Source organism: Electrona antarctica, assembly GCF_951216825.1.
Source record: "Electrona antarctica genome assembly, chromosome: 14".
Classification (NCBI taxonomy): domain Eukaryota; kingdom Metazoa; phylum Chordata; class Actinopteri; order Myctophiformes; family Myctophidae; genus Electrona; species Electrona antarctica.
Window position 1 is genome coordinate 14,465,652 of NC_136795.1, and position 22,535 is coordinate 14,488,186.

General features: G+C 42.6%; 1 protein-coding gene across 1 annotated transcript; it reads right to left on the bottom strand.

Moving 5' to 3' along the window:
- Positions 1-439: 439 nt before the first annotated feature.
- fbf1 (Fas binding factor 1) lies at positions 440-20,888 on the bottom strand. Its single transcript, XM_079520127.1, has 26 exons — positions 20,845-20,888; positions 13,087-13,531; positions 12,693-12,723; positions 12,558-12,602; positions 12,385-12,424; positions 12,227-12,293; positions 11,719-11,769; positions 11,243-11,360; positions 9,892-9,972; positions 9,253-9,396; positions 9,031-9,166; positions 8,669-8,935; positions 7,873-8,341; positions 7,674-7,790; positions 6,714-6,814; positions 6,141-6,347; positions 5,209-5,316; positions 4,548-4,687; positions 3,314-3,432; positions 2,880-3,002; positions 2,267-2,452; positions 1,991-2,167; positions 1,553-1,690; positions 1,374-1,467; positions 1,078-1,202; positions 440-993 (listed from the first exon to the last, which is right to left on the bottom strand). Exons 2-26 carry the CDS (start codon positions 13,087-13,089, stop codon positions 910-912), a joined length of 3,171 nt encoding a protein of 1,056 aa, XP_079376253.1. The 5' UTR covers positions 13,090-13,531; positions 20,845-20,888; the 3' UTR covers positions 440-909.
- Between the last annotated feature and the right edge of the window lie 1,647 nt (positions 20,889-22,535).

Consider the following 22,535-nt stretch of genomic DNA (forward strand, 5'->3'; position numbering starts at 1 on the left):
GGTTGGCCTGTTTAGCCCCTGGACAGTTCTGATGGTTGCGTTAGTCTGCCCAGTGTCTTACATTTGTATGACAATCAAGCTTGATCAGGACAGCCAGAAGGCAAAGCTATATTTTTCAATGCGCTAGCAGCTAGACTTGCTGAAGTGATGGGCAAATGAAGCTTATGCTATGAAGTTACTTTGTCAAATGGGTTAATTATTTGATGCTAGTGACCTCTCCTGGCGAAGTGCAAGACTGCATTCAATAGACAGTTTCTGATTCTGGCAACATCGGTTATCTAATTTGCAAAGAGAAAATGGTGTTTGAAAAGGGCAGGGTGATTGCATGTGGGATGGGGCACACTCAAATTGCATACTTACGATTGTTAGATTTCAATTGAAATGGAGCGGGTTATATAAAAAAAATTCAAACCCTTAAGTTTGTTACTGTAACAATGTGTAATCATAATTGGCAAGTTTAATACTTTGTATTGCACAGATTCCATGCATCGTTGAAAGTTAGTAAAGCATTGTTGAAGCAAGGGCAGGCCCCCTGGATCAATCCATGTCATGAGTTTCTTGGTCTATCTTTGGCGGCAATCTGTACCAGTTGCTGCTTCGGACGTAGCAGTTCGAAGCAGTGGTTCTATGTGAATGTAAATGTACAGGTACAGTAGTGTTGGACGGGAGGAATAGTACGAAGGCTCTAGTCTACGTCTACCTGGTGGGGGCTCCTCACTGGCAGGTGAGTCAGTAGGCTGACAGCAGTGACGATAAAAAAATGATTGGCCACTCTTAATACATAAATAAAATAAAAATATATCTTCAAAAATGTTTTCTAATTATTGAACAGATATGGTATATACAATTCATACAATTAAACTTTGATTTCATGTTCAAGTAAAATAGGTTATAGTGGAGATCCTTTAGTCACGCTGTGTGGAAAGCTGAACTGTAAGATGTGCTCTTAAGCGTGTCCAAGAAGAACTGTTCGTCCTGCAGGTAGTCACGGTCCTACAGAAAGAAACAGCGTTAGGACATATATTATGAAGTAAAGGTGTTTGAATGTTTTTCTGTCATCAGCTCAAATAGAGTCACCTTCTCTGCAGTGTGCCTGAGAAGAGCCAGTCTAGCCTGAAACTCAGGGGATCCAGGGATGGAGTTGGTGTTGGGATCCTTCACAGTAGACGTCAGCAGAGGATGTGGCAACACTAGGCTGAAGTCTGGTGATACAAATAAAACATATTGGCTACTTGCCTGATATACAAACCCACAGGCTATTTCATTGTTAAAATTTGAAAATGGTAGAAAATATGTAGCAAGTAGCAATTCAGGGGTCTGGAAACAGGCACTTGGAGACCCCTGGAAGCAGAGTTGCTATGAATTTCCTTCACCTGTGAACAAGGGTGGAATTGGTTGTGGCAGTGAGGTGAGAGGAACAGTCTGTCCCAACTTTTCCCTCCGGATATCAGTCATCCTTAATCGCTCCTGCAAAAAGAAACACAAGATGCTAGTACAAAGCTACAGAGCAAAATGGATCCAGTGTATCAATTATATAGCATACGATACAGACCTGATGAAGTTGCTGCTCCTGTTGCCTCAGCCTCTCGATTTGGGTGTGGATACTTTTAAGCCTGGCCTGGTGTTCAGTCTCCACACGCCTTGCCTCCTGCAAGGCCTGCTCGCCCTCCTCATACTTTTCTGCAGCCAGCTACAAACCCAAATACTGTGTTTAGCGATAACACTGGTCTACTGTATCTAAAGCGTTATTCATAGTCTGATTTATCGGTGGTGAGGTGACCACCGCAACTACAACATGACGTCACCCCAGCCCTTCTCTCTGTTTTTACTCGCCACCGCTCCACGTTATTGCAGCTCCGGTGGTCACTTCACCACCGAAAATCCAGACTATGAATAGGCCTTATAAGTGCAGGAATATGACATTCCTAGATATATACCTATATATATATACATAATTAATTTCCTAACTCATTACATGTTGGGGTTTTACCTTGCTGAAGGCCTCCACCTCATGTGCACGTGTCTTGAGTCTCAGAGCTGTACCGCTTAATCTCTCTTTCTCTCTCTCCAGTTCCTCCCTCTGTCTGTCCAGGGCCTCTCGCTCCCGCAACGCAGCCTCCTCTTTCGGTTTGAGCTCAATGGCACGAAGTCTCAGGTCTGCTTGTTCCTGGAGGAAGAGAGTGACGTTAATGATTGCAGCATTTGAGGCAGTGGTATAAAACCATTTTGCTGAATTGGCTCGGGTTATTTCTGCAGCGAAACAGACCTGTGCCAAGCTGATAATGTTGCCCTCTCTGTGGGCGTCTCTCTCCATGGCCCTGCTGGCCTCCCGCTCAACTCTCTCCAGCCTCTGCTTCTCCTGGGCATGGAAGTGACTCCACTCGGTGGTCAGCTTCCTCCTCTCCTCTGCGCAGTGCTGCATCACTGACTGCTGTTCCTCCAGCAATGCACTCTGACAGATGGACGTGAAATGAAGTTAAACGCTTAGACATGTATATATTGTGTTCATACAGACATTTACAAAAGCAAAGATGTTGCATCACATAACCCTTTCACTTGACAATGTCTGCACGTTCAGTCGATAATGTGCTATTTTCTTTGAGAGTCCAATGTTGAAAGGGTCATTGTGACAAGTAAACAACGTAAAGGCATTAGCGACTACTGACTACTGTCTGTAGTCCTCCTTAAACACTTTCAACTTGGCATCCCTATTTTGGGAATGTCATTACAGGAGAAAACGGTCATAAATTGTTACAAATAGCAAATATACAAGCTGAAAACACGTCATGATGAGATGCATTGTGAGCTTGTAGATTGGCTATTTTTGAAAACCTTTGACAATTTAAAAACATTTTGTCAGAGAGGTTTAAGAGGTTAACCTTAGCTCGTTCCAGCTCCTCCCGTTCCATGTTTATGTGCGAAGTCATGGAACGCTTCTCCTCTTCCAGGCCTCTAAGTGAAGACTCCGCCTTGGCTTGCTCTGATGTGACCCTCCAGCGTTCCTGAAAAACAAATATGTAAGGTACAGTGTTTGTGTGTGCGCACGCACACGCGTACATGTGAATGTGCCGTATGTGGTCTACATCTTTTATTTCATTAAAGTAAATGTGTTAGTACTGGTATATAATGTATTGCTAACTGACACAAACTATAATGACTTATTGTGGTTCTGATTGGATGTTATTCACATTTTCTTGACATTTGGTTCAGGTAGAAAAAGCACAGGTAAACAATGTTTTAAAGATGGACACCCATTACAGCGCCTTCTACCACAACAGGATTACTTTTCATTAACTTCTTCTCAGAACCTGACCTTCTCCAGTTGCCTCTGCTGCTCGGCCAGTTGAGTGTCCATCCTGGCTATGAGCTCCTTGAGTCGGGATCTCTCCTCCACCATGGCTCTTTGCTGCTGGTCTAGGCGGTCCTGCATTACTAAAAACACACATCGAGACACATACAGTTTGGAATTTCAGTCAGGACAACTCATGAATGAAATTAAAATATTGAAATGAATATAAAATGAGCAATGCACATATTTGGTTTGGCAATGAATGGATTCTTCTGATTCTTGGTTTCTTTGTATGCAAACACCAGTGTTTTATACTGTTTGTGAGCAACAGGTGGAAGCCAATGAAGGGAACTTAAAAGGGGGAGACGTGAAAATGTTGGGAATTTGAAGACCACAGGCATGCTGCAGTATTCTGGAACAGTTGGATGGGCTTAAGTGCATACCAGGAGGCCAATAAGGAGGGAGTTGAGATGACCGAGGCTCTGCACATGTCTCATGTTCATTTAAGCATTTAGCAGACTCTCACATGAATGACATTGACCAGTAAGTGGTAGAGTAAATAGTGTGCTAACTGCTCACAACATCTAGTTGTATTTGTCTTGTGCTGGTGAAATCAACAGCTGCCCAAAAAAATATTAACAGGTAGGCTACGGACTAGTACAGTACTGTTACTGTCACTGTCTGCAAGAATGTGATGTTATTAAATTGACGTTCACTTAGCTTGCTTATATCATGCCCTTAAATAGTGCTTGTACTTGGAACTGTATAAATGGGTCCGCCGTGCACTGTGGTGCTATTTGTGTGAGAGAAAACTGCAGTAGCCGAGGCTTGTAGGACCCGCAGTTGTGGGGATATGTTTGTTTTAATTTAAGTGATTTAATGACAAGCTTTGATGGGTTATTACTTATTATATTGCACCATAATTCATTCATTGTGTCGCACAGTGGGGGGGGGGGGGGGGGGGGGGGGGGGGGTTGGTTCGGGGAGCTGATTGTGCGCGCTGCCTTCCCGGCCCTGTATTGACTTGTTCTGCCAGTGGTGTGATCCTATTGTGTATGTCCATTGTCCAATACAACTTTCTTTTCTTTTTTTAAAGATTCGTTTTTTAGCTTTTCTGCCTTTACTGATCAGAGAAGTGGCGAGAAGGTGAGAGACATGCAGCAAAGGTTGTCATGAGCGGGACTCAAACACACGACATGCTGTCCATTACAACTTTCTGTGTGTGTGTGTGTGTGTGTGTGTGTGTGTGTGCATGTACCTCGAAGTTGCTCGTCCCTCTGCCGTGCACCCTGCTCCAGGCCTTGGGCAGTGTGCTCGTGAGTGCTCTCCACTCGAGAAGATATGTGTCCCAATCGCTGGGAGAACTGCTCCATCTGCTCAATCACCACCACCAGAGACCTGATGCCAAAGTGCAATACGTAGCAATGTTACACAAATCTATAATCGATCAATATCAATCTCACAATCAACATCATTGCAGTCACAATATAATCTCTATTATATACACAATTAATAACTTTTATATATAAATAAAACTTTAACATAAGCAAACAAACAAACAATATAACCCAATATGAAATGAATACAAGCCAGGCAAATGTCTTAAAAGGATAAACATAACTTGCTAGTCTGTCATTTTATTTGGAATGACTGATATTACAGCATGCAGTGTAATAGGAAGAGTAATGCATTAGCAGCTCGTTGAGTTGGGGTTGACTTGGACAGAAAAGAATAGATTAGAAGATAGAACCCAGATCATGAACAGGATTCACCCATGCCATGTCCATGTTTAGGTTATAGGTGCCTGCTTTGTATGCATGCATAGCGTGATTATGGTGACTTTGGCGCCCCCATCTGTTTTCATCCGTGTATTGATATTTCAATAAACCCTCTCTAAAAGCCTGGACTTGACCTCTAACCTGGTCTGTGATGTTGCACTGGTGACTGCATCAATCTCCTCATCCTTCAACCTCTTCAGTCTCTGAACCTGCTCTTCATAGTCCTTCTTCATCTCCAAGATGGACTTCCTGTCAGACAAACGAAGAGAATAATACAAATTAAGTCCATGTTCACAAAATGTATTTATGGTTTACATACACTGTATGACTTTCTGAAGCATTAAACTGAATTTGTACAGCAACCGTATGGCACATTCATTGACTGACCGAAAAGCAATCAAATAAAATGGTATTAATCAAATTGACGGTTCAGTAACATTATGTGTCATGTAAATATTTCTAATATTTGCTATTTACAACTACACCAATATGTAGTTGGTGTCTTTGTTCAATATTACAAAAGAGAAAGTTATGTTTCAAATTGCTGGGTAACAGTAAAGCATAAAATGCCAAGAACGGCATAAGCATATTGTGGTGGAAACCTTGTACGCGCACAACCGCTTAAACTTTCTAAATGTTTCAAAAACAGTTGGATTGCTTTTTGTAGGTCAGCTATTTGTTGCTACTTTCAAGTGACACACAGAAGTAGGTCATGCATTAATTTACTGGGGAAAAAAACATAAAAAGTTGAAATATGAAGATACAAGGTTTCTGGCCTACAGTGACCATATGGTTGGTTCACTAACTGTCTGAGCCACTAGGCACCCCAGCATCAAACCATTTTCAAATATCTAGATTCAGATAACGTGTAAGAGCATTCACCATCTTTTTGTACTTTATTATTATTATTATTTCGCTGACACATTATGGTCTACTCTAAATTAATGTGCAGCTGAACCAAATAAACAAAACATTATCAACAGCTTACATGATTATGAAAATAATCTTTAGTTGCAGCCATAAAAGAAGAGTGTATGTTAGTAAAATGGACAGTACAGTTGTCCACAATGTACCTCTGCAGGTCCCTGAGTCTCTCCACCTCACAGTCTCTGTCCTGCTGAGCCTGGGCCAGTCTGCGCTGGTGCTGAGCCTGCAGCTCCGAGCGCTCCTGCTCGGACAGCTGTGTGACCATGGCCAGGCGTTCCATTAGGTCCTCACACTCCTGGTGCGCCCGCGCCTCCCGCTGGGCAGCCTTTTCCTCGAGCAGCTTTATGCGAGCCCTTGAAACGCAGAGAAATATTTATGCTTCAAGCTTGTATGCAATGCGAGCCAGCATGGGGGACATATGCATAATTAATATATTATACATATATGTTAAGAATGTTTATGAAGTACCCGCGTGTGTTTTTCTGCATGTGCGCGAACACACACGCATAGAAACACACACAAAGACTGTGTGGTTTGACTAGAACCTAGGAGTAAGTAAGAAGTAAGTATTGTTGAAAACACGGCACTTATGATTTAAAAAATAGGCAGTCTACAAGCTCACAACGCGTAGTAATTGGCTATTTTGAACATTTTGAACAGGGCATAAATGGTTAAGCGTTAAGTTCTAATCTAAACAGAGTCCAGCAGTGAACTCATACTTATGCGCATTCTCCATGAGTTCTGTGTCCTGTTTGTGTCGCTTCTGAACGCTTTCCAGCAGCATCTGGCTCTGTTCTCGCTCCAGCTGTAGCGTTTTCACCTGGACAAGATAAACAACAGATGTACATGATGTCCCTAGTGAGGCTAGCATCTGATACAAAAGTACATAACATTTACTTCTAATCAGAGGGAAAAAAAGAGGTCCACTCAGTTGAGGACAAGAGGACTGCACAAAAACATATTCTATGTCAGTGTCTTTGTGACGAATATTCCCAATAGACAAGATTAAAGCAAAAATAAAATCTCACAACTGAAATATTGTATGCCCATTGCAAGTCCTTGTGTGTACAGTGTAACACACACACACTAGTGCTATTTCCTAAACAATTATTATTAGCAAAATATGTACTATTATTATTACTATATTAGTAATGTTGTTCCTGCTGTTCTACATACTGCAAACCAGGTGAAGAGCTCACAATCCGAGACCATTAGGGTTTTATGGAACAGTGACAACAGTGTGTGAAGCATGACCAAAAGCTTCACTTGTCTACTCTGTTGTGCAAAAGTGAACAAAAAGCAGGTTCACTTTGCTGGCAAAAAAATCTCGGACCGAGAACAATAGCGTGTTGCCTATAGCAACCACAATAATAACAACTGACAGGCTATTTTCAATGGTCAAAACAGTGGGTTGTGCACAACCAGTTTGTTGCTGGTGCTGGAAACTGAATGTCAGTTTAAAAGAATAAAAGTCTGCACAACAGCATTGCTCCTCAGTGTTTTGTTTACTTAAACAGAAATTGACGATTTTCACTGTGCCAACATGCTTCCATAGAAGACATTCGTGGTGATGGTTTAATCCATGAAAGATTCATCACTAATGAAAATGATTGAGATTGCTATGAATAATGGACAGGCATTGAAGCATTTTTGCTGTCACGGTCTGGCCATGTACATACCTGTCCCTCCAGCTGGATGATGCCAGCCTGCAAATCTCCAGATTGCTGCTCCTTCTCCTTTCGTCTCTGCAGGTAGCCTCTGTCCACAGCGCCCCCTAGGGATGACGACTGCAGCAACTTTGGTGGAAAGAAGAAATAAGTCAAGAATTGAACAACATCGAATGGATGCTCTCTAATTTTGAGAATATGTAATTTCTACCTCTTCACTGAGGCTCGGGGAGTCTTCCTGCTTTGGCTGTCGGACCTCTGAGCTTGAGGCCACTACAGCCTTCTTCCTGCTCATCCGTGCTTTGGTTAGCCAGTCATCTTCAACCTCTTGGTCGTCTGTCTTCTGACCCATGGGAACCTCCGGCTGGCTGGGTTTGGAGGCGTTGGGTTCAGCTGCGGTTGCTACTGCCATTTTCACTGCTGCTGTGGTGCAAATACCAGACACGGAAGCTACCCGTTCTTCGAAAGGAGAGGATGGAGGTTTTGGCAACTCCAGTACGTTCTTTGGCTCTTTGACATCTTCCTCTGGATATTTAAAGTCATCATCGTCACTTGCTTTGAGACTCAGCCAGTCAGCTGCAGAGCGTGGATGGGTAGGGTTAGGGTTGGTGGCCGATGCAGGGGTGGAAGGTTTGGGGTTCTTCTCTGGAGCAGAGACAATGACATCTTCTGTGGAGAACCTGAGAGAATCATTACAGGTTGTGAACCTTTCACTCAAAACACACACACATACACTGTTCACTTGTTATTATACAATAAGAAGGAGGTAAGATGTGCTCTACTTAAATATCTGCAATCTCACTTACCGGCCACTTTATTAGGAATGCAATATCTAATCAGTCAGTTATCTTTCTTCCCCATTCATGATGCGTGCATGCCTAAATGAGAGTTGATGTAATTGGCAGTACAACTTTACGTAAATGTGCAGCTGGACAGGCAGATCTAATATAGTGGCCGGTGAGTGTATATAAAATATATAAGACCTGAAGCTTGACTTCACAACCAACCTGACAGACTGCCTGCGCGAGCGGCGTCCCTCTGGAGTGGATCCCAATGTGGGTTGATAGGAACCAAATGTGAGGTCGTCTTCTACAAATGGCTCTGTAGGTTTTCCATCAGCTTTAGTATTGGAGGTTCTCTCCTGCTCCTTCTTCTCCAGAGGCTGAGGCAAGTCTTTTCTCTCCGCCGTGGGTGGCCGGTCCAGGTGGCGAGGAGACGTCCCACGTTCCAGAATCTCATCAAGCCTGGTGCGAGCTCTCTGCACGCGCTCACCACTATAGACAGACATGAGGAATTATTATCTCTCTCATGTTATTGTTGTCAATGGCTGTCTAATGGTGAAATGAAGAATCACCTGATGAAATGTTACCTTTCCCGGATGGGCCTAGGTGCAGCCTCCTCCTTTTTGGGATCGTCTTTTGTGTGGTCAAACCCCAGTTGACTCATTATGTCGTCGTCGTCAAACGTAAGCTCCTCTCGTTTCTTTGCCGTGTTCGCCGGAGGAACTACAATGCAGACATGTTATGTCAGAGGCTACGTTTCAGCACCGAATATGGTTCCTCTCGAAATACACCAAATATAAAGGACCCACCTATTTCCTCATTCTTTATGGTAGGGGATAATGAAGGAGATAATATGGATTTCTCAGGTGGAGTCTTCTGCATTCTGATTTTAGGTTCAGTCTTGGTTTCATCCGGTAGGTCAGCAAGCAGGTCAACCAAGGGGTCATCTAGTTCTGTGTACAGGTCAGGAACTTAAGTATGTTTGAATGATAATCTTTTTGCCTGCATCGGTTTGCTTGCGTCCACAGGCTGGCAGATAATTTAAATATTTAATTGTGCCCACTTTACTTTATGTATTACTTTTCTTATAGCCTGATAATAAATAACTATTTCTTTATTTAAAACTGATATTTACGTGTTTTCCGGTAATATCATTATGCTAGTTCTGGTAAAACATACAGTATGTAAATATATTCCATAGTCTAACTCTAAAAGTAAGTAAGTACCATGTGAAAATATTGGGCTCATCACAAGTTATCGGAACCCAAACAGACATCTTGTAATATCTTACATTTTACTTATAAAACAACGACAAACATTCACATTTTGCTGTAGATGTAAACAACACATATTAGAAATGTTTACAGCACTACTTTGATTACTAAAATGTAATTTGATTAATTTTCTGTTGAGAGTTGAATTGCTCATTACAGCCCCAGTTCACTCACCGTTAAAGGTGAACTTCTTGTAGCCCCGTGCTGGTGATGTGGCCACAGAACTCAGCTTGTTCTCTTTCAATGTGGTTTCATCTGGGTGAAGGGAAACACAGCTCCGTTTTTGAACTGTTACTAAGAAAAACAGCCAGCCCTGGTATGGATGAGCTCAATAGCTTCAAAACATGGAGATCTCTAGTCAACTTAACTTCCGTGAAGTTGACTTGAATCTGTCATACTGGAGCACATAAAAGTTCCCAAACTATCTGTACACCTTTCTAGCCACTTGGTAGTTTGCATTGTAGATAGAATATGTATAGAACAACAGAATATTGAAAAACTCATGTCATGATTAAAGCACTATGCTTTACCTTCAATCTTTTTTTTTTATCAAAGATTTAGGAGCATACAAAAACACAGTCAAACAACTCTGAGATTAGGTGTTGCCTAAATAAGAATCATAGTTAACTGGGATGCAGACTAGTGGTGCATTCAATGAATCGATAGAACATCCGGACGATAGGTGAATCGATCGAGACGATAGGTGAATCGATCGAGAGGCTGCTGTATCGATACGGCAATAAACGGCATGAATTATCTGGGTGATCAGTGTTGACAAACGTACCTCTGTTTAACGTTATCAAAGCCCCCCTTGCAAGTTGCAATGCACTTCCTTCCCAGACCCCTTGTTAGGATGTTTAGACATTTTATTTTAATTTAAAGATCTCTGTGGGCCTGAAACTGTTTTATTGTATTTGTGCAACATGGTCATTATTTTGAATACACGTATAATCGATATACAGTATATCAATATATCGATATATATTGTATCGTGGCCTCTGCATCGTGATGCAAATCTATCGTGAGATTGCAAGCAATATCCACCACTAATGCACACACAGATTAGACACACCAACGGACCGAAATGAGGAAACAACGGTCGTACATGTGGTTGAACAATGAACATGCACTGCTCCCATGATTGTGGTTATAGGGTTTAAGGTAGATTGTCGGTCTAATGACAGTCGGACCAATAGTACAGTATGTCTAAACTAAAGCCTGTACCCTAGTTAACCACATGAACCCTAGGCTAGCATCCCTAGTCTGGAACATTTAGCAAAATTAGCTTTTGGCTATTTTCCGTGCAGAGATTTGGTGTAGGGGGAAATAAGGAGCGGACCTGCTATAGAGCCCTAGGGGACTCCGGTCAACTAATTATGCAGGGTCTAAGTGGTTAAAGAGTAGAGGCACAACACAGCTCAGAGTCACTGGAAAATAGTTACGCTATTATGGTAAAACACGATATTTGGGTCTGGTAGAACATAGCATTGCAGAGTGAAACTTGTTCCTCTGGGTTTGAACTTACCGTCAAATTTGGGCAGATCAATTTTAGGTCCACCATTACCTAGGGACTTTGTCTTTGCAGGGGCTGAACTAGGCTTTTTCTTTGGGCCAAACAAATCAGCATCCATCTCATCCAGGTCCTGCACAAAGACAAACACATCAGTGTATGTGGGTGAACATGTGTAGGCCACTGAAGAGCAGTAAGACATAATCACATAATCGCAATTATTTGGGATGATCTGATCCATTTGTAAAAAGAATTGTGAGATTACAAAAATTGCCCATAGAACATTATTCATTTTGATCATTGTCAGTCATTTGTCTGTTCTGTCCAATATTTGTTTATAAAGCCTAAATGGCAAACAAAAATATTTTTTCTATTTATTTGTTCCAATGTTCAATGCCAATGATAATCGCAATCATTTGTCCGACAATTAATAGTCACCTAAAGTTTCATGATTGTGACGGACCTTTTTCTGAATGTTGTTTCATGATTACCTTTAGGTTCTTCAGTATGTCATTTGGATCTGCCTCCGAGACATCAGAGTCCTGGCAGGAAAATGTGCGAATGAAGCAGAAATTTTCATTATGCATAATGTGTACAGTATATTACATAATATTTCTTGTTGAAGTCCTGTTTTTCATTGAATTGGACATGAACACAAATCAAGACTCAAGAAGAATTCAACCTGAAACACAGTAGGGGTGCAACAGCTAACTTAATCGAATAAAAAATAATTGATAATTGTTCATTGAATAAAATAATCAATTAATAACTGATCCCTATTTTCATTATAGGAAAACCATTTCCAAAATGCATGATTAGCTCTGCCCACAACATTGTTGTAGCAACAAATAACACACTTCTCGATTATTCGATTAATTATAAAAAACGATTTCATAGAATAATCGCTAAGAAAATAAGCAATAGTTGCTTGCAGCCCTAAAATACAATTCTGAGGTCCACACTTTCCTAATGGAAAGAAGAACGCATTCCCAGTGTTACCTCAAAATCACCAGTATCCCTTGCTGCTTCCTCAGCTAATTCACTGAAGAAGTTGACAGATGACCTCCTAGAGAACGAAATACCTTTCAAGTCAGACTGGGACAGTAATAGCAATATTGGTTGCACAATACTGTGGTACTTTATTTTCTTTTACTTACTGGTTTATTGGTCCTCTACGGGTTGGATTTTCCCTCGATTCTGATGAATGAATAATTGAAAGAAGATGACATATAGTAATCCATGAGTCGTCATAGATGTAGTGTAGTATGACAACACTGACAAACATGGTATTTCAGTCAATAACTGAATATGCAGCACTGTGTTTACTTACTACTATCCACAATCAGGTCATCAAATAAAAGGTCATCTTCTGAACCTGGGGGACACATGGTCATATATTATATTTTCTGTGCTGTGGTCACATGATTATCTTCATGTGAAGGTATAAATTAACACTCAAACTTACCCTTGAAGGGTTTGCTGTTCTGCTTTGAAGCCTGCAAATAATGTGAAGAGGAAAACAATATTGAGGATAGACAAATATGCAGTCATCCACAGTTTGATTGATTGAAGTATTTATTAACCGTTTACAGTAATTACAGAATTACAGTACATTTCAAGCACAACTCGATACAAAAACTGTTAACTGTGAGTGGACGACACCATAAAGCATTACACAAGAGGGTTTACAAGAGGGTCCACCATTTTCAATTAATCATAAGTTAAGAATAAAGTACAGCAAACAGATGTAAAACTCTAATATAATAATAATGCCAATTAAACAGACCATGATACAAAAAATACACATCAAACAGACATTAGCTGGAATCTGTTTAATAAAGTATGACTTGACGATTTACCATGCTGAATCTCTGCTGCAAGCATTAAAATCAGATTCAGCGTCCCCCGTCCCCTTGGTAACCGCACTCCTGCGGCCATAGGGCGTCCAGATTCCTTATTATAACGTTAGTCTAGTTTCCTAGTAGATTGGGCGATCATGCAGTGTCATCTTCTGGTGTTTTATCCATTGATGGGTTTTAACACAGAATAAGTCTTAAAACCGGCTTTAAATGAATGCTAGCTAACGGTGGCTGTTACATTAAACCTCACACCGCACAGTTGTTACGTCCAATCAGGTGTGACTCCCGACGAGTCTCCGTTTGTTTGTGATAAATTATAAGCGCCCGCGGTAAATTTCAGGTTGATGTTTACCCCCTCCTTATTCCACGCTAAGTTACACAAGTTTTGTGTAATTAGCGTGATTTGGCCTCGGACGTACAATAGATTCACGCATTTGGCGCAAGCCTAGCACTGTCTTTTTGGCAAATCTAGTGAGCAAATATAAGACTTCCGGTGGACGATCTCTTCAAAATAAGAGTACCCTCTAGAGTATTGAAAAAAAGTTTAATTTGCACATTAAAACTATAAATTAAGCATTTAAACGATGCTATAGGACACACATTATGTTTCTGTGTAAAAATAAGTAATAAGTAATGTTTCTGTGTAAAGATAAGTAATTAAAAAGTTATCTAAATGGATAAATGCTATTCACTGGAGAGCATGGACTTTATAAAGTGGACGCTGGACAGAAATCCCTGCTATGTTTCGACTAGTGTGACATACGCACGCGTCCGGGGAGACCTCCTCTACAACACCACACTGTCCGCTAAGCAGCAGAGGTGTAAAACAAAAATTGGCACCAGGTCACAGGTCAAAAAACATAAAAAAACTTCCCATTTCCAGACTACAGTGGACTAAAGTGGACGCTGGACAAAAATCCCTGCTATGTTTCGACTAGTGTGACATATGCACGCGTCCGGGGAGACCTCCTCTACAACACCACACTGTCCGCTAAGCAGCAGAGGTGTAAAACAAAAATTGGCACCAGGTCAGATGTAAAAAAACATAAAAAAACTTCCCATTTCCAGACTACAGTGGACTAAAGTGGACGCTGGACAGAAATCCCTGCTATGTTTCGACTAGTGTGACATACGCACGCGTCCGGGGAGACCTCCTCTACAACACCACACTGTCCGCTAAGCAGCAGAGGTGTAAAACAAAAATTGGCACCAGGTCACAGGTCAAAAAACATTAAAAAACTTCCCATTTCCAGACTACAGTGGACTAAAGTGGACGCTGGACAAAAATCCCTGCTATGTTTCGACTAGTGTGACATATGCACGCGTCCGGGGAGACCTCCTCTACAACACCACACTGTCCGCTAAGCAGCAGAGGTGTAAAACAAAAATTGGCACCAGGTCAGATGTAAAAAAACATAAAAAAACTTCCCATTTCCAGACTACAGTGGACTAAAGTGGACGCTGGACAGAAATCCCTGCTATGTTTCGACTAGTGTGACATACGCACGCGTCCGGGGAGACCTCCTCTACAACACCACACTGTCCGCTAAGCAGCAGAGGTGTAAAACAAAAATTGGCACCAGGTCAGATGTAAAAAAACTTAAAAAAACTTCCCATTTCCAGACTACAGTGGACTAAAGTGGACACTGGACAAAAATCCCTGCTATGTTTCGACTAGTGTGACATATGCACGCGTCCGGGGAGACCTCCTCTACAACACCACACTGTCCGCTAAGCAGCAGAGGTGTAAAACAAAAATTGGCACCAGGTCACAGGTAAAAAAACATAAAAAAACTTCCCATTTCCTGACTACAGTGGACTAAAGTGGACACTGGACAAAAATCCCTGCTATGTTTCGACTAGTGTGACATACGCACGCGTCCGGGGAGACCTCCTCTACAACACCACACTGTCCGCTAAGCAGCAGAGGTGTAAAACAAAAATTGGCACCAGGTCAGATGTAAAAAAACATAAAAAAACTTCCCATTTCCAGACTACAGTGGACTAAAGTGGACACTGGACAAAAATCCCTGCTATGTTTCGACTAGTGTGACATATGCACGCGTCCGGGGAGACCTCCTCTACAACACCACACTGTCCGCTAAGCAGCAGAGGTGTAAAACAAAAATTGGCACCAGGTCAGATGTAAAAAAACATAAAAAAACTTCCCATTTCCAGACTACAGTGGACTAAAGTGGACGCTGGACAGAAATCCCTGCTATGTTTCGACTAGTGTGACATACGCACGCGTCCGGGGAGACCTCCTCTACAACACCACACTGTCCGCTAAGCAGCAGAGGTGTAAAACAAAAATTGGCACCAGGTCACAGGTCAAAAAACATAAAAAAACTTCCCATTTCCAGACTACAGTGGACTAAAGTGGACGCTGGACAGAAATCCCTGCTATGTTTCGACTAGTGTGACATACGCACGCGTCCGGGGAGACCTCCTCTACAACACCACACTGTCCGCTAAGCAGCAGAGGTGTAAAACAAAAATTGGCACCAGGTCACAGGTCAAAAAACATAAAAAAACTTCCCATTTCCAGACTACAGTGGACTAAAGTGGACGCTGGACAGAAATCCCTGCTATGTTTCGACTAGTGTGACATACGCACGCGTCCGGGGAGACCTCCTCTACAACACCACACTGTCCGCTAAGCAGCAGAGGTGTAAAACAAAAATTGGCACCAGGTCACAGGTCAAAAAACATAAAAAAACTTCCCATTTCCAGACTACAGTGGACTAAAGTGGACGCTGGACAGAAATCCCTGCTATGTTTCGACTAGTGTGACATACGCACGCGTCCGGGGAGACCTCCTCTACAACACCACACTGTCCGCTAAGCAGCAGAGGTGTAAAACAAAAATTGGCACCAGGTCACAGGTCAAAAAACATAAAAAAACTTCCCATTTCCAGACTACAGTGGACTAAAGTGGACGCTGGACAGAAATCCCTGCTATGTTTCGACTAGTGTGACATACGCACGCGTCCGGGGAGACCTCCTCTACAACACCACACTGTCCGCTAAGCAGCAGAGGTGTAAAACAAAAATTGGCACCAGGTCACAGGTCAAAAAACATAAAAAAACTTCCCATTTCCAGACTACAGTGGACTAAAGTGGACGCTGGACAGAAATCCCTGCTATGTTTCGACTAGTGTGACATACGCACGCGTCCGGGGAGACCTCCTCTACAACACCACACTGTCCGCTAAGCAGCAGAGGTGTAAAACAAAAATTGGCACCAGGTCACAGGTCAAAAAACATAAAAAAACTTCCCATTTCCAGACTACAGTGGACTAAAGTGGACGCTGGACAGAAATCCCTGCTATGTTTCGACTAGTGTGACATACGCACGCGTCCGGGGAGACCTCCTCTACAACACCACACTGTCCGCTAAGCAGCAGAGGTGTAAAACAAAAATTGGCACCAGGTCACAGGTCAAAAAACATAAAAAAACTTCCCATTTCCAGACTACAGTGGACTAAAGTGGACGCTGGACAGAAATCCCTGCTATGTTTCGACTAGTGTGACATACGCACGCGTCCGGGGAGACCTCCTCTACAACACCACACTGTCCGCTAAGCAGCAGAGGTGTAAAACAAAAATTGGCACCAGGTCACAGGTCAAAAAACATAAAAAAACTTCCCATTTCCAGACTACAGTGGACTAAAGTGGACGCTGGACAGAAATCCCTGCTATGTTTCGACTAGTGTGACATACGCACGCGTCCGGGGAGACCTCCTCTACAACACCACACTGTCCGCTAAGCAGCAGAGGTGTAAAACAAAAATTGGCACCAGGTCACAGGTCAAAAAACATAAAAAAACTTCCCATTTCCAGACTACAGTGGACTAAAGTGGACGCTGGACAGAAATCCCTGCTATGTTTCGACTAGTGTGACATACGCACGCGTCCGGGGAGACCTCCTCTACAACACCACACTGTCCGCTAAGCAGCAGAGGTGTAAAACAAAAATTGGCACCAGGTCACAGGTCAAAAAACATAAAAAAACTTCCCATTTCCAGACTACAGTGGACTAAAGTGGACGCTGGACAGAAATCCCTGCTATGTTTCGACTAGTGTGACATACGCACGCGTCCGGGGAGACCTCCTCTACAACACCACACTGTCCGCTAAGCAGCAGAGGTGTAAAACAAAAATGTAACAACAGACATTGTAATTACTGGTGTTGGAACACTAATGTCTGCATGAATGGTAATGGTAGTACTTAACTACTGTGAAGTACTATGTAGATCGACCATTAACACACCACGGATTGTTTTGCAATCAAATGTGTGACCTGGATTTTGAAAAAACGCTTGAATGAGAGCTGCTAAATTCCCCGGCATAGATGACAACTGAACCATCGAAGTAGGCGTCAATGGTTTCAATTTATCTTGTACTACTTGTAGATGCAGTATAGATTGTAGAGTTGCATTTAGCCAACAATTATTTTCATTATTTGCAAACCTGCATATACTATTGCAAATTCCTGTCTCTGTGCCTCTGATTTGTGGCTTTGTTTTGTCTGGCACACTTGCTGAGCTTTGGTTTTGTAAGAACATCTTTGAATGTGGGGATGGCCGGTGTTGATAAGAGCCCCTAAGACAGTGTGGTGTTGTAGAGGAGGTCTCCCCGGACGCGTGCGTATGTCACACTAGTCGAAACATAGCAGGGATTTCTGTCCAGCGTCCACTTTAGTCCACTGTAGTCTGGAAATGGGAAGTTTTTTTATGTTTTTTGACCTGTGACCTGGTGCCAATTTTTGTTTTACACCTCTGCTGCTTAGCGGACAGTGTGGTGTTGTAGAGGAGGTCTCCCCGGACGCGTGCGTATGTCACACTAGTCGAAACATAGCAGGGATTTCTGTCCAGCGTCCACTTTAGTCCACTGTAGTCTGGAAATGGGAAGTTTTTTTATGTTTTTTGACCTGTGACCTGGTGCCAATTTTTGTTTTACACCTCTGCTGCTTAGCGGACAGTGTGGTGTTGTAGAGGAGGTCTCCCCGGACGCGTGCGTATGTCACACTAGTCGAAACATAGCAGGGATTTCTGTCCAGCGTCCACTTTAGTCCACTGTAGTCTGGAAATGGGAAGTTTTTTTATGTTTTTTGACCTGTGACCTGGTGCCAATTTTTGTTTTACACCTCTGCTGCTTAGCGGACAGTGTGGTGTTGTAGAGGAGGTCTCCCCGGACGCGTGCGTATGTCACACTAGTCGAAACATAGCAGGGATTTCTGTCCAGCGTCCACTTTAGTCCACTGTAGTCTGGAAATGGGAAGTTTTTTTATGTTTTTTGACCTGTGACCTGGTGCCAATTTTTGTTTTACACCTCTGCTGCTTAGCGGACAGTGTGGTGTTGTAGAGGAGGTCTCCCCGGACGCGTGCGTATGTCACACTAGTCGAAACATAGCAGGGATTTCTGTCCAGCGTCCACTTTAGTCCACTGTAGTCTGGAAATGGGAAGTTTTTTTATGTTTTTTGACCTGTGACCTGGTGCCAATTTTTGTTTTACACCTCTGCTGCTTAGCGGACAGTGTGGTGTTGTAGAGGAGGTCTCCCCGGACGCGTGCGTATGTCACACTAGTCGAAACATAGCAGGGATTTCTGTCCAGCGTCCACTTTAGTCCACTGTAGTCTGGAAATGGGAAGTTTTTTTATGTTTTTTGACCTGTGACCTGGTGCCAATTTTTGTTTTACACCTCTGCTGCTTAGCGGACAGTGTGGTGTTGTAGAGGAGGTCTCCCCGGACGCGTGCGTATGTCACACTAGTCGAAACATAGCAGGGATTTCTGTCCAGCGTCCACTTTAGTCCACTGTAGTCTGGAAATGGGAAGTTTTTTTATGTTTTTTGACCTGTGACCTGGTGCCAATTTTTGTTTTACACCTCTGCTGCTTAGCGGACAGTGTGGTGTTGTAGAGGAGGTCTCCCCGGACGCGTGCGTATGTCACACTAGTCGAAACATAGCAGGGATTTCTGTCCAGCGTCCACTTTAGTCCACTGTAGTCTGGAAATGGGAAGTTTTTTTATGTTTTTTGACCTGTGACCTGGTGCCAATTTTTGTTTTACACCTCTGCTGCTTAGCGGACAGTGTGGTGTTGTAGAGGAGGTCTCCCCGGACGCGTGCGTATGTCACACTAGTCGAAACATAGCAGGGATTTCTGTCCAGCGTCCACTTTAGTCCACTGTAGTCTGGAAATGGGAAGTTTTTTTATGTTTTTTGACCTGTGACCTGGTGCCAATTTTTGTTTTACACCTCTGCTGCTTAGCGGACAGTGTGGTGTTGTAGAGGAGGTCTCCCCGGACGCGTGCGTATGTCACACTAGTCGAAACATAGCAGGGATTTCTGTCCAGCGTCCACTTTAGTCCACTGTAGTCTGGAAATGGGAAGTTTTTTTATGTTTTTTGACCTGTGACCTGGTGCCAATTTTTGTTTTACACCTCTGCTGCTTAGCGGACAGTGTGGTGTTGTAGAGGAGGTCTCCCCGGACGCGTGCGTATGTCACACTAGTCGAAACATAGCAGGGATTTCTGTCCAGCGTCCACTTTAGTCCACTGTAGTCTGGAAATGGGAAGTTTTTTTATGTTTTTTGACCTGTGACCTGGTGCCAATTTTTGTTTTACACCTCTGCTGCTTAGCGGACAGTGTGGTGTTGTAGAGGAGGTCTCCCCGGACGCGTGCGTATGTCACACTAGTCGAAACATAGCAGGGATTTCTGTCCAGCGTCCACTTTAGTCCACTGTAGTCTGGAAATGGGAAGTTTTTTTATGTTTTTTGACCTGTGACCTGGTGCCAATTTTTGTTTTACACCTCTGCTGCTTAGCGGACAGTGTGGTGTTGTAGAGGAGGTCTCCCCGGACGCGTGCGTATGTCACACTAGTCGAAACATAGCAGGGATTTCTGTCCAGCGTCCACTTTAGTCCACTGTAGTCTGGAAATGGGAAGTTTTTTTATGTTTTTTGACCTGTGACCTGGTGCCAATTTTTGTTTTACACCTCTGCTGCTTAGCGGACAGTGTGGTGTTGTAGAGGAGGTCTCCCCGGACGCGTGCGTATGTCACACTAGTCGAAACATAGCAGGGATTTCTGTCCAGCGTCCACTTTAGTCCACTGTAGTCTGGAAATGGGAAGTTTTTTTATGTTTTTTGACCTGTGACCTGGTGCCAATTTTTGTTTTACACCTCTGCTGCTTAGCGGACAGTGTGGTGTTGTAGAGGAGGTCTCCCCGGACGCGTGCGTATGTCACACTAGTCGAAACATAGCAGGGATTTCTGTCCAGCGTCCACTTTAGTCCACTGTAGTCTGGAAATGGGAAGTTTTTTTATGTTTTTTGACCTGTGACCTGGTGCCAATTTTTGTTTTACACCTCTGCTGCTTAGCGGACAGTGTGGTGTTGTAGAGGAGGTCTCCCCGGACGCGTGCATATGTCACACTAGTCGAAACATAGCAGGGATTTTGTCCAGCATCCACTTTATTAAGTCCATGCACTCCAGTGAATGGACTTGGGCACTCCAGTGCATGGACTTGGGCATTTATCCATTTAGATAACTTTTTTACGTTTTTTAATTACTTATTTTTACACAGAAACATAATGTGTGTCTTCACAATAACTGTAATGTAATAACAATACTAATAATGTAATGTAATAATTATTTAATTAACCACGCTTTTATTCTGAAAGCAACCGGATGTCTTAAATTTGCTAGCTCTCTGGCAGGAAGTTCTAGATTTGCCAAAAAGACGGAGCCCGCAAGCCTCACGTCGACCTTGGTCTTCCTTGTTCCTTGTTTACAATTTCCTGTTGCATTCTGGGTCACGTAGTTCTAAGAATCTGGGCAGACCTGGTTACCAGACTTGACTCGAGACCTTTGCTTGAGAATTCCACATTTCCACTCTCACAGCTTAGGCTATTTAAATGTAGGCTATTTAAATGTATTATTTAAAAATAAAAACCTGCTCGTTTATTATTTATTTTTCAAAAACAATGTTGAGACTTGAGGCCATTTGTTTTCAAACCCGCCACAGGGTGGCATCTCAGTTAGCTTATTTATCCTAGACAGAGTCTAGGCTAGGGTAGTCCTAAACTAGACCTATCACAGCACCGCTTCTCCTTCAATTCATCCCCCTCTTCAGGACCACTCAACAGGCTTTGCAGACGTTTTAGAGTCAGACCTAACTGCAGAGTGGTAGAGCCTCTAAACTGCAACATTTAGAGAGTTTATTTGAGACGTTTAGTCGTTTTAACAACCGTAATTTCTAGAGACCCTGTGACACTCCTTTGACATTGAAGATGGGGGTTCTGAGGGCCTTATATTGCTATATTCGTTCTTCGCAGGACAGAGTCTTCACCCAAAAAGCACAGATAATTCTGGCAGAGGTTTGTGGGAAAGACACACAAAGAGAATGTTGGCAAAGCAATAAACAATATTTTTTAATCATCTGGCATCTGCTTAATAATATGGCATTGAATGAAGCCAATGAGACAGCTCACCAGATGTGTATCTTCGGAGATGAGGAGGGATTACTCAGGTCTCACTTTATGCCCGTGAGAAAGGGAGAAATGGGAGGTATACAATGTGGCATGCATAGAAATCAATCATATAAGGAAATAATTGGCAATCAGTGCATATATCACCCTGATTCAGATAAAGTAAACCAACCTGCCATGAATAACAAATCCACAGAAATCCTAGCTAAGTGAGTTTCTCTGTTTATCCTGCTCTTCATGACCACTCAAGCTCAACAGGCTTTGCAGACTTTTCAGAGCAATGCTGCGAGTGTGAGGGCTGGAGTGGAGAGGCTTCTGACCAGAACAACTTAGAATTGATTTGAGACATTAGTCAATTAAACAATGTCTAATTTTTTAGAAGCATTTGTTCACTTTTTGATATTTGAGAAACTAGGGAATGAAAAAGGAACAAACACCGGCCTATGCGGCCTTCATCAGACTATCTTTAAAGATAGCCTGATGAAGGCCGCATAGGCCAAAACGTTGCTGTTTCCCTAATAAAAATTGGTCACTGTATTTGAAGACAGTGTGCGGGTGTTTGTTCCTTTTTCATTTTTGGGCACCGTACCCTCTCCTACGCACCTGTCGCCTCTAGGTGTGCAAAAGCCTTGCTTTTTATATAAACTAGGGAATAAAAACAACATTTCTAAAACAGGTAGGCCTGATCATGTTCAGTTTTTTTCCATGTTAAAACATCTGGCCTTTTAAGTAAATAAAGTAAAGGATGTAAATGAATAATAATAATAATAATAATAATAATAATAATAATAATAATAATAATAATAATAATAATAACAATAATAACAATAATGCATTTATGACCCCCAACTCCACAACTCATACATACACCCACAAGCCAATGTTACAATGTCCAGTCCAAACAACCAATGTCTAGTTTCCTATAGGTCAGCTTTTACTCAGCTTTAGCACAGTCTGG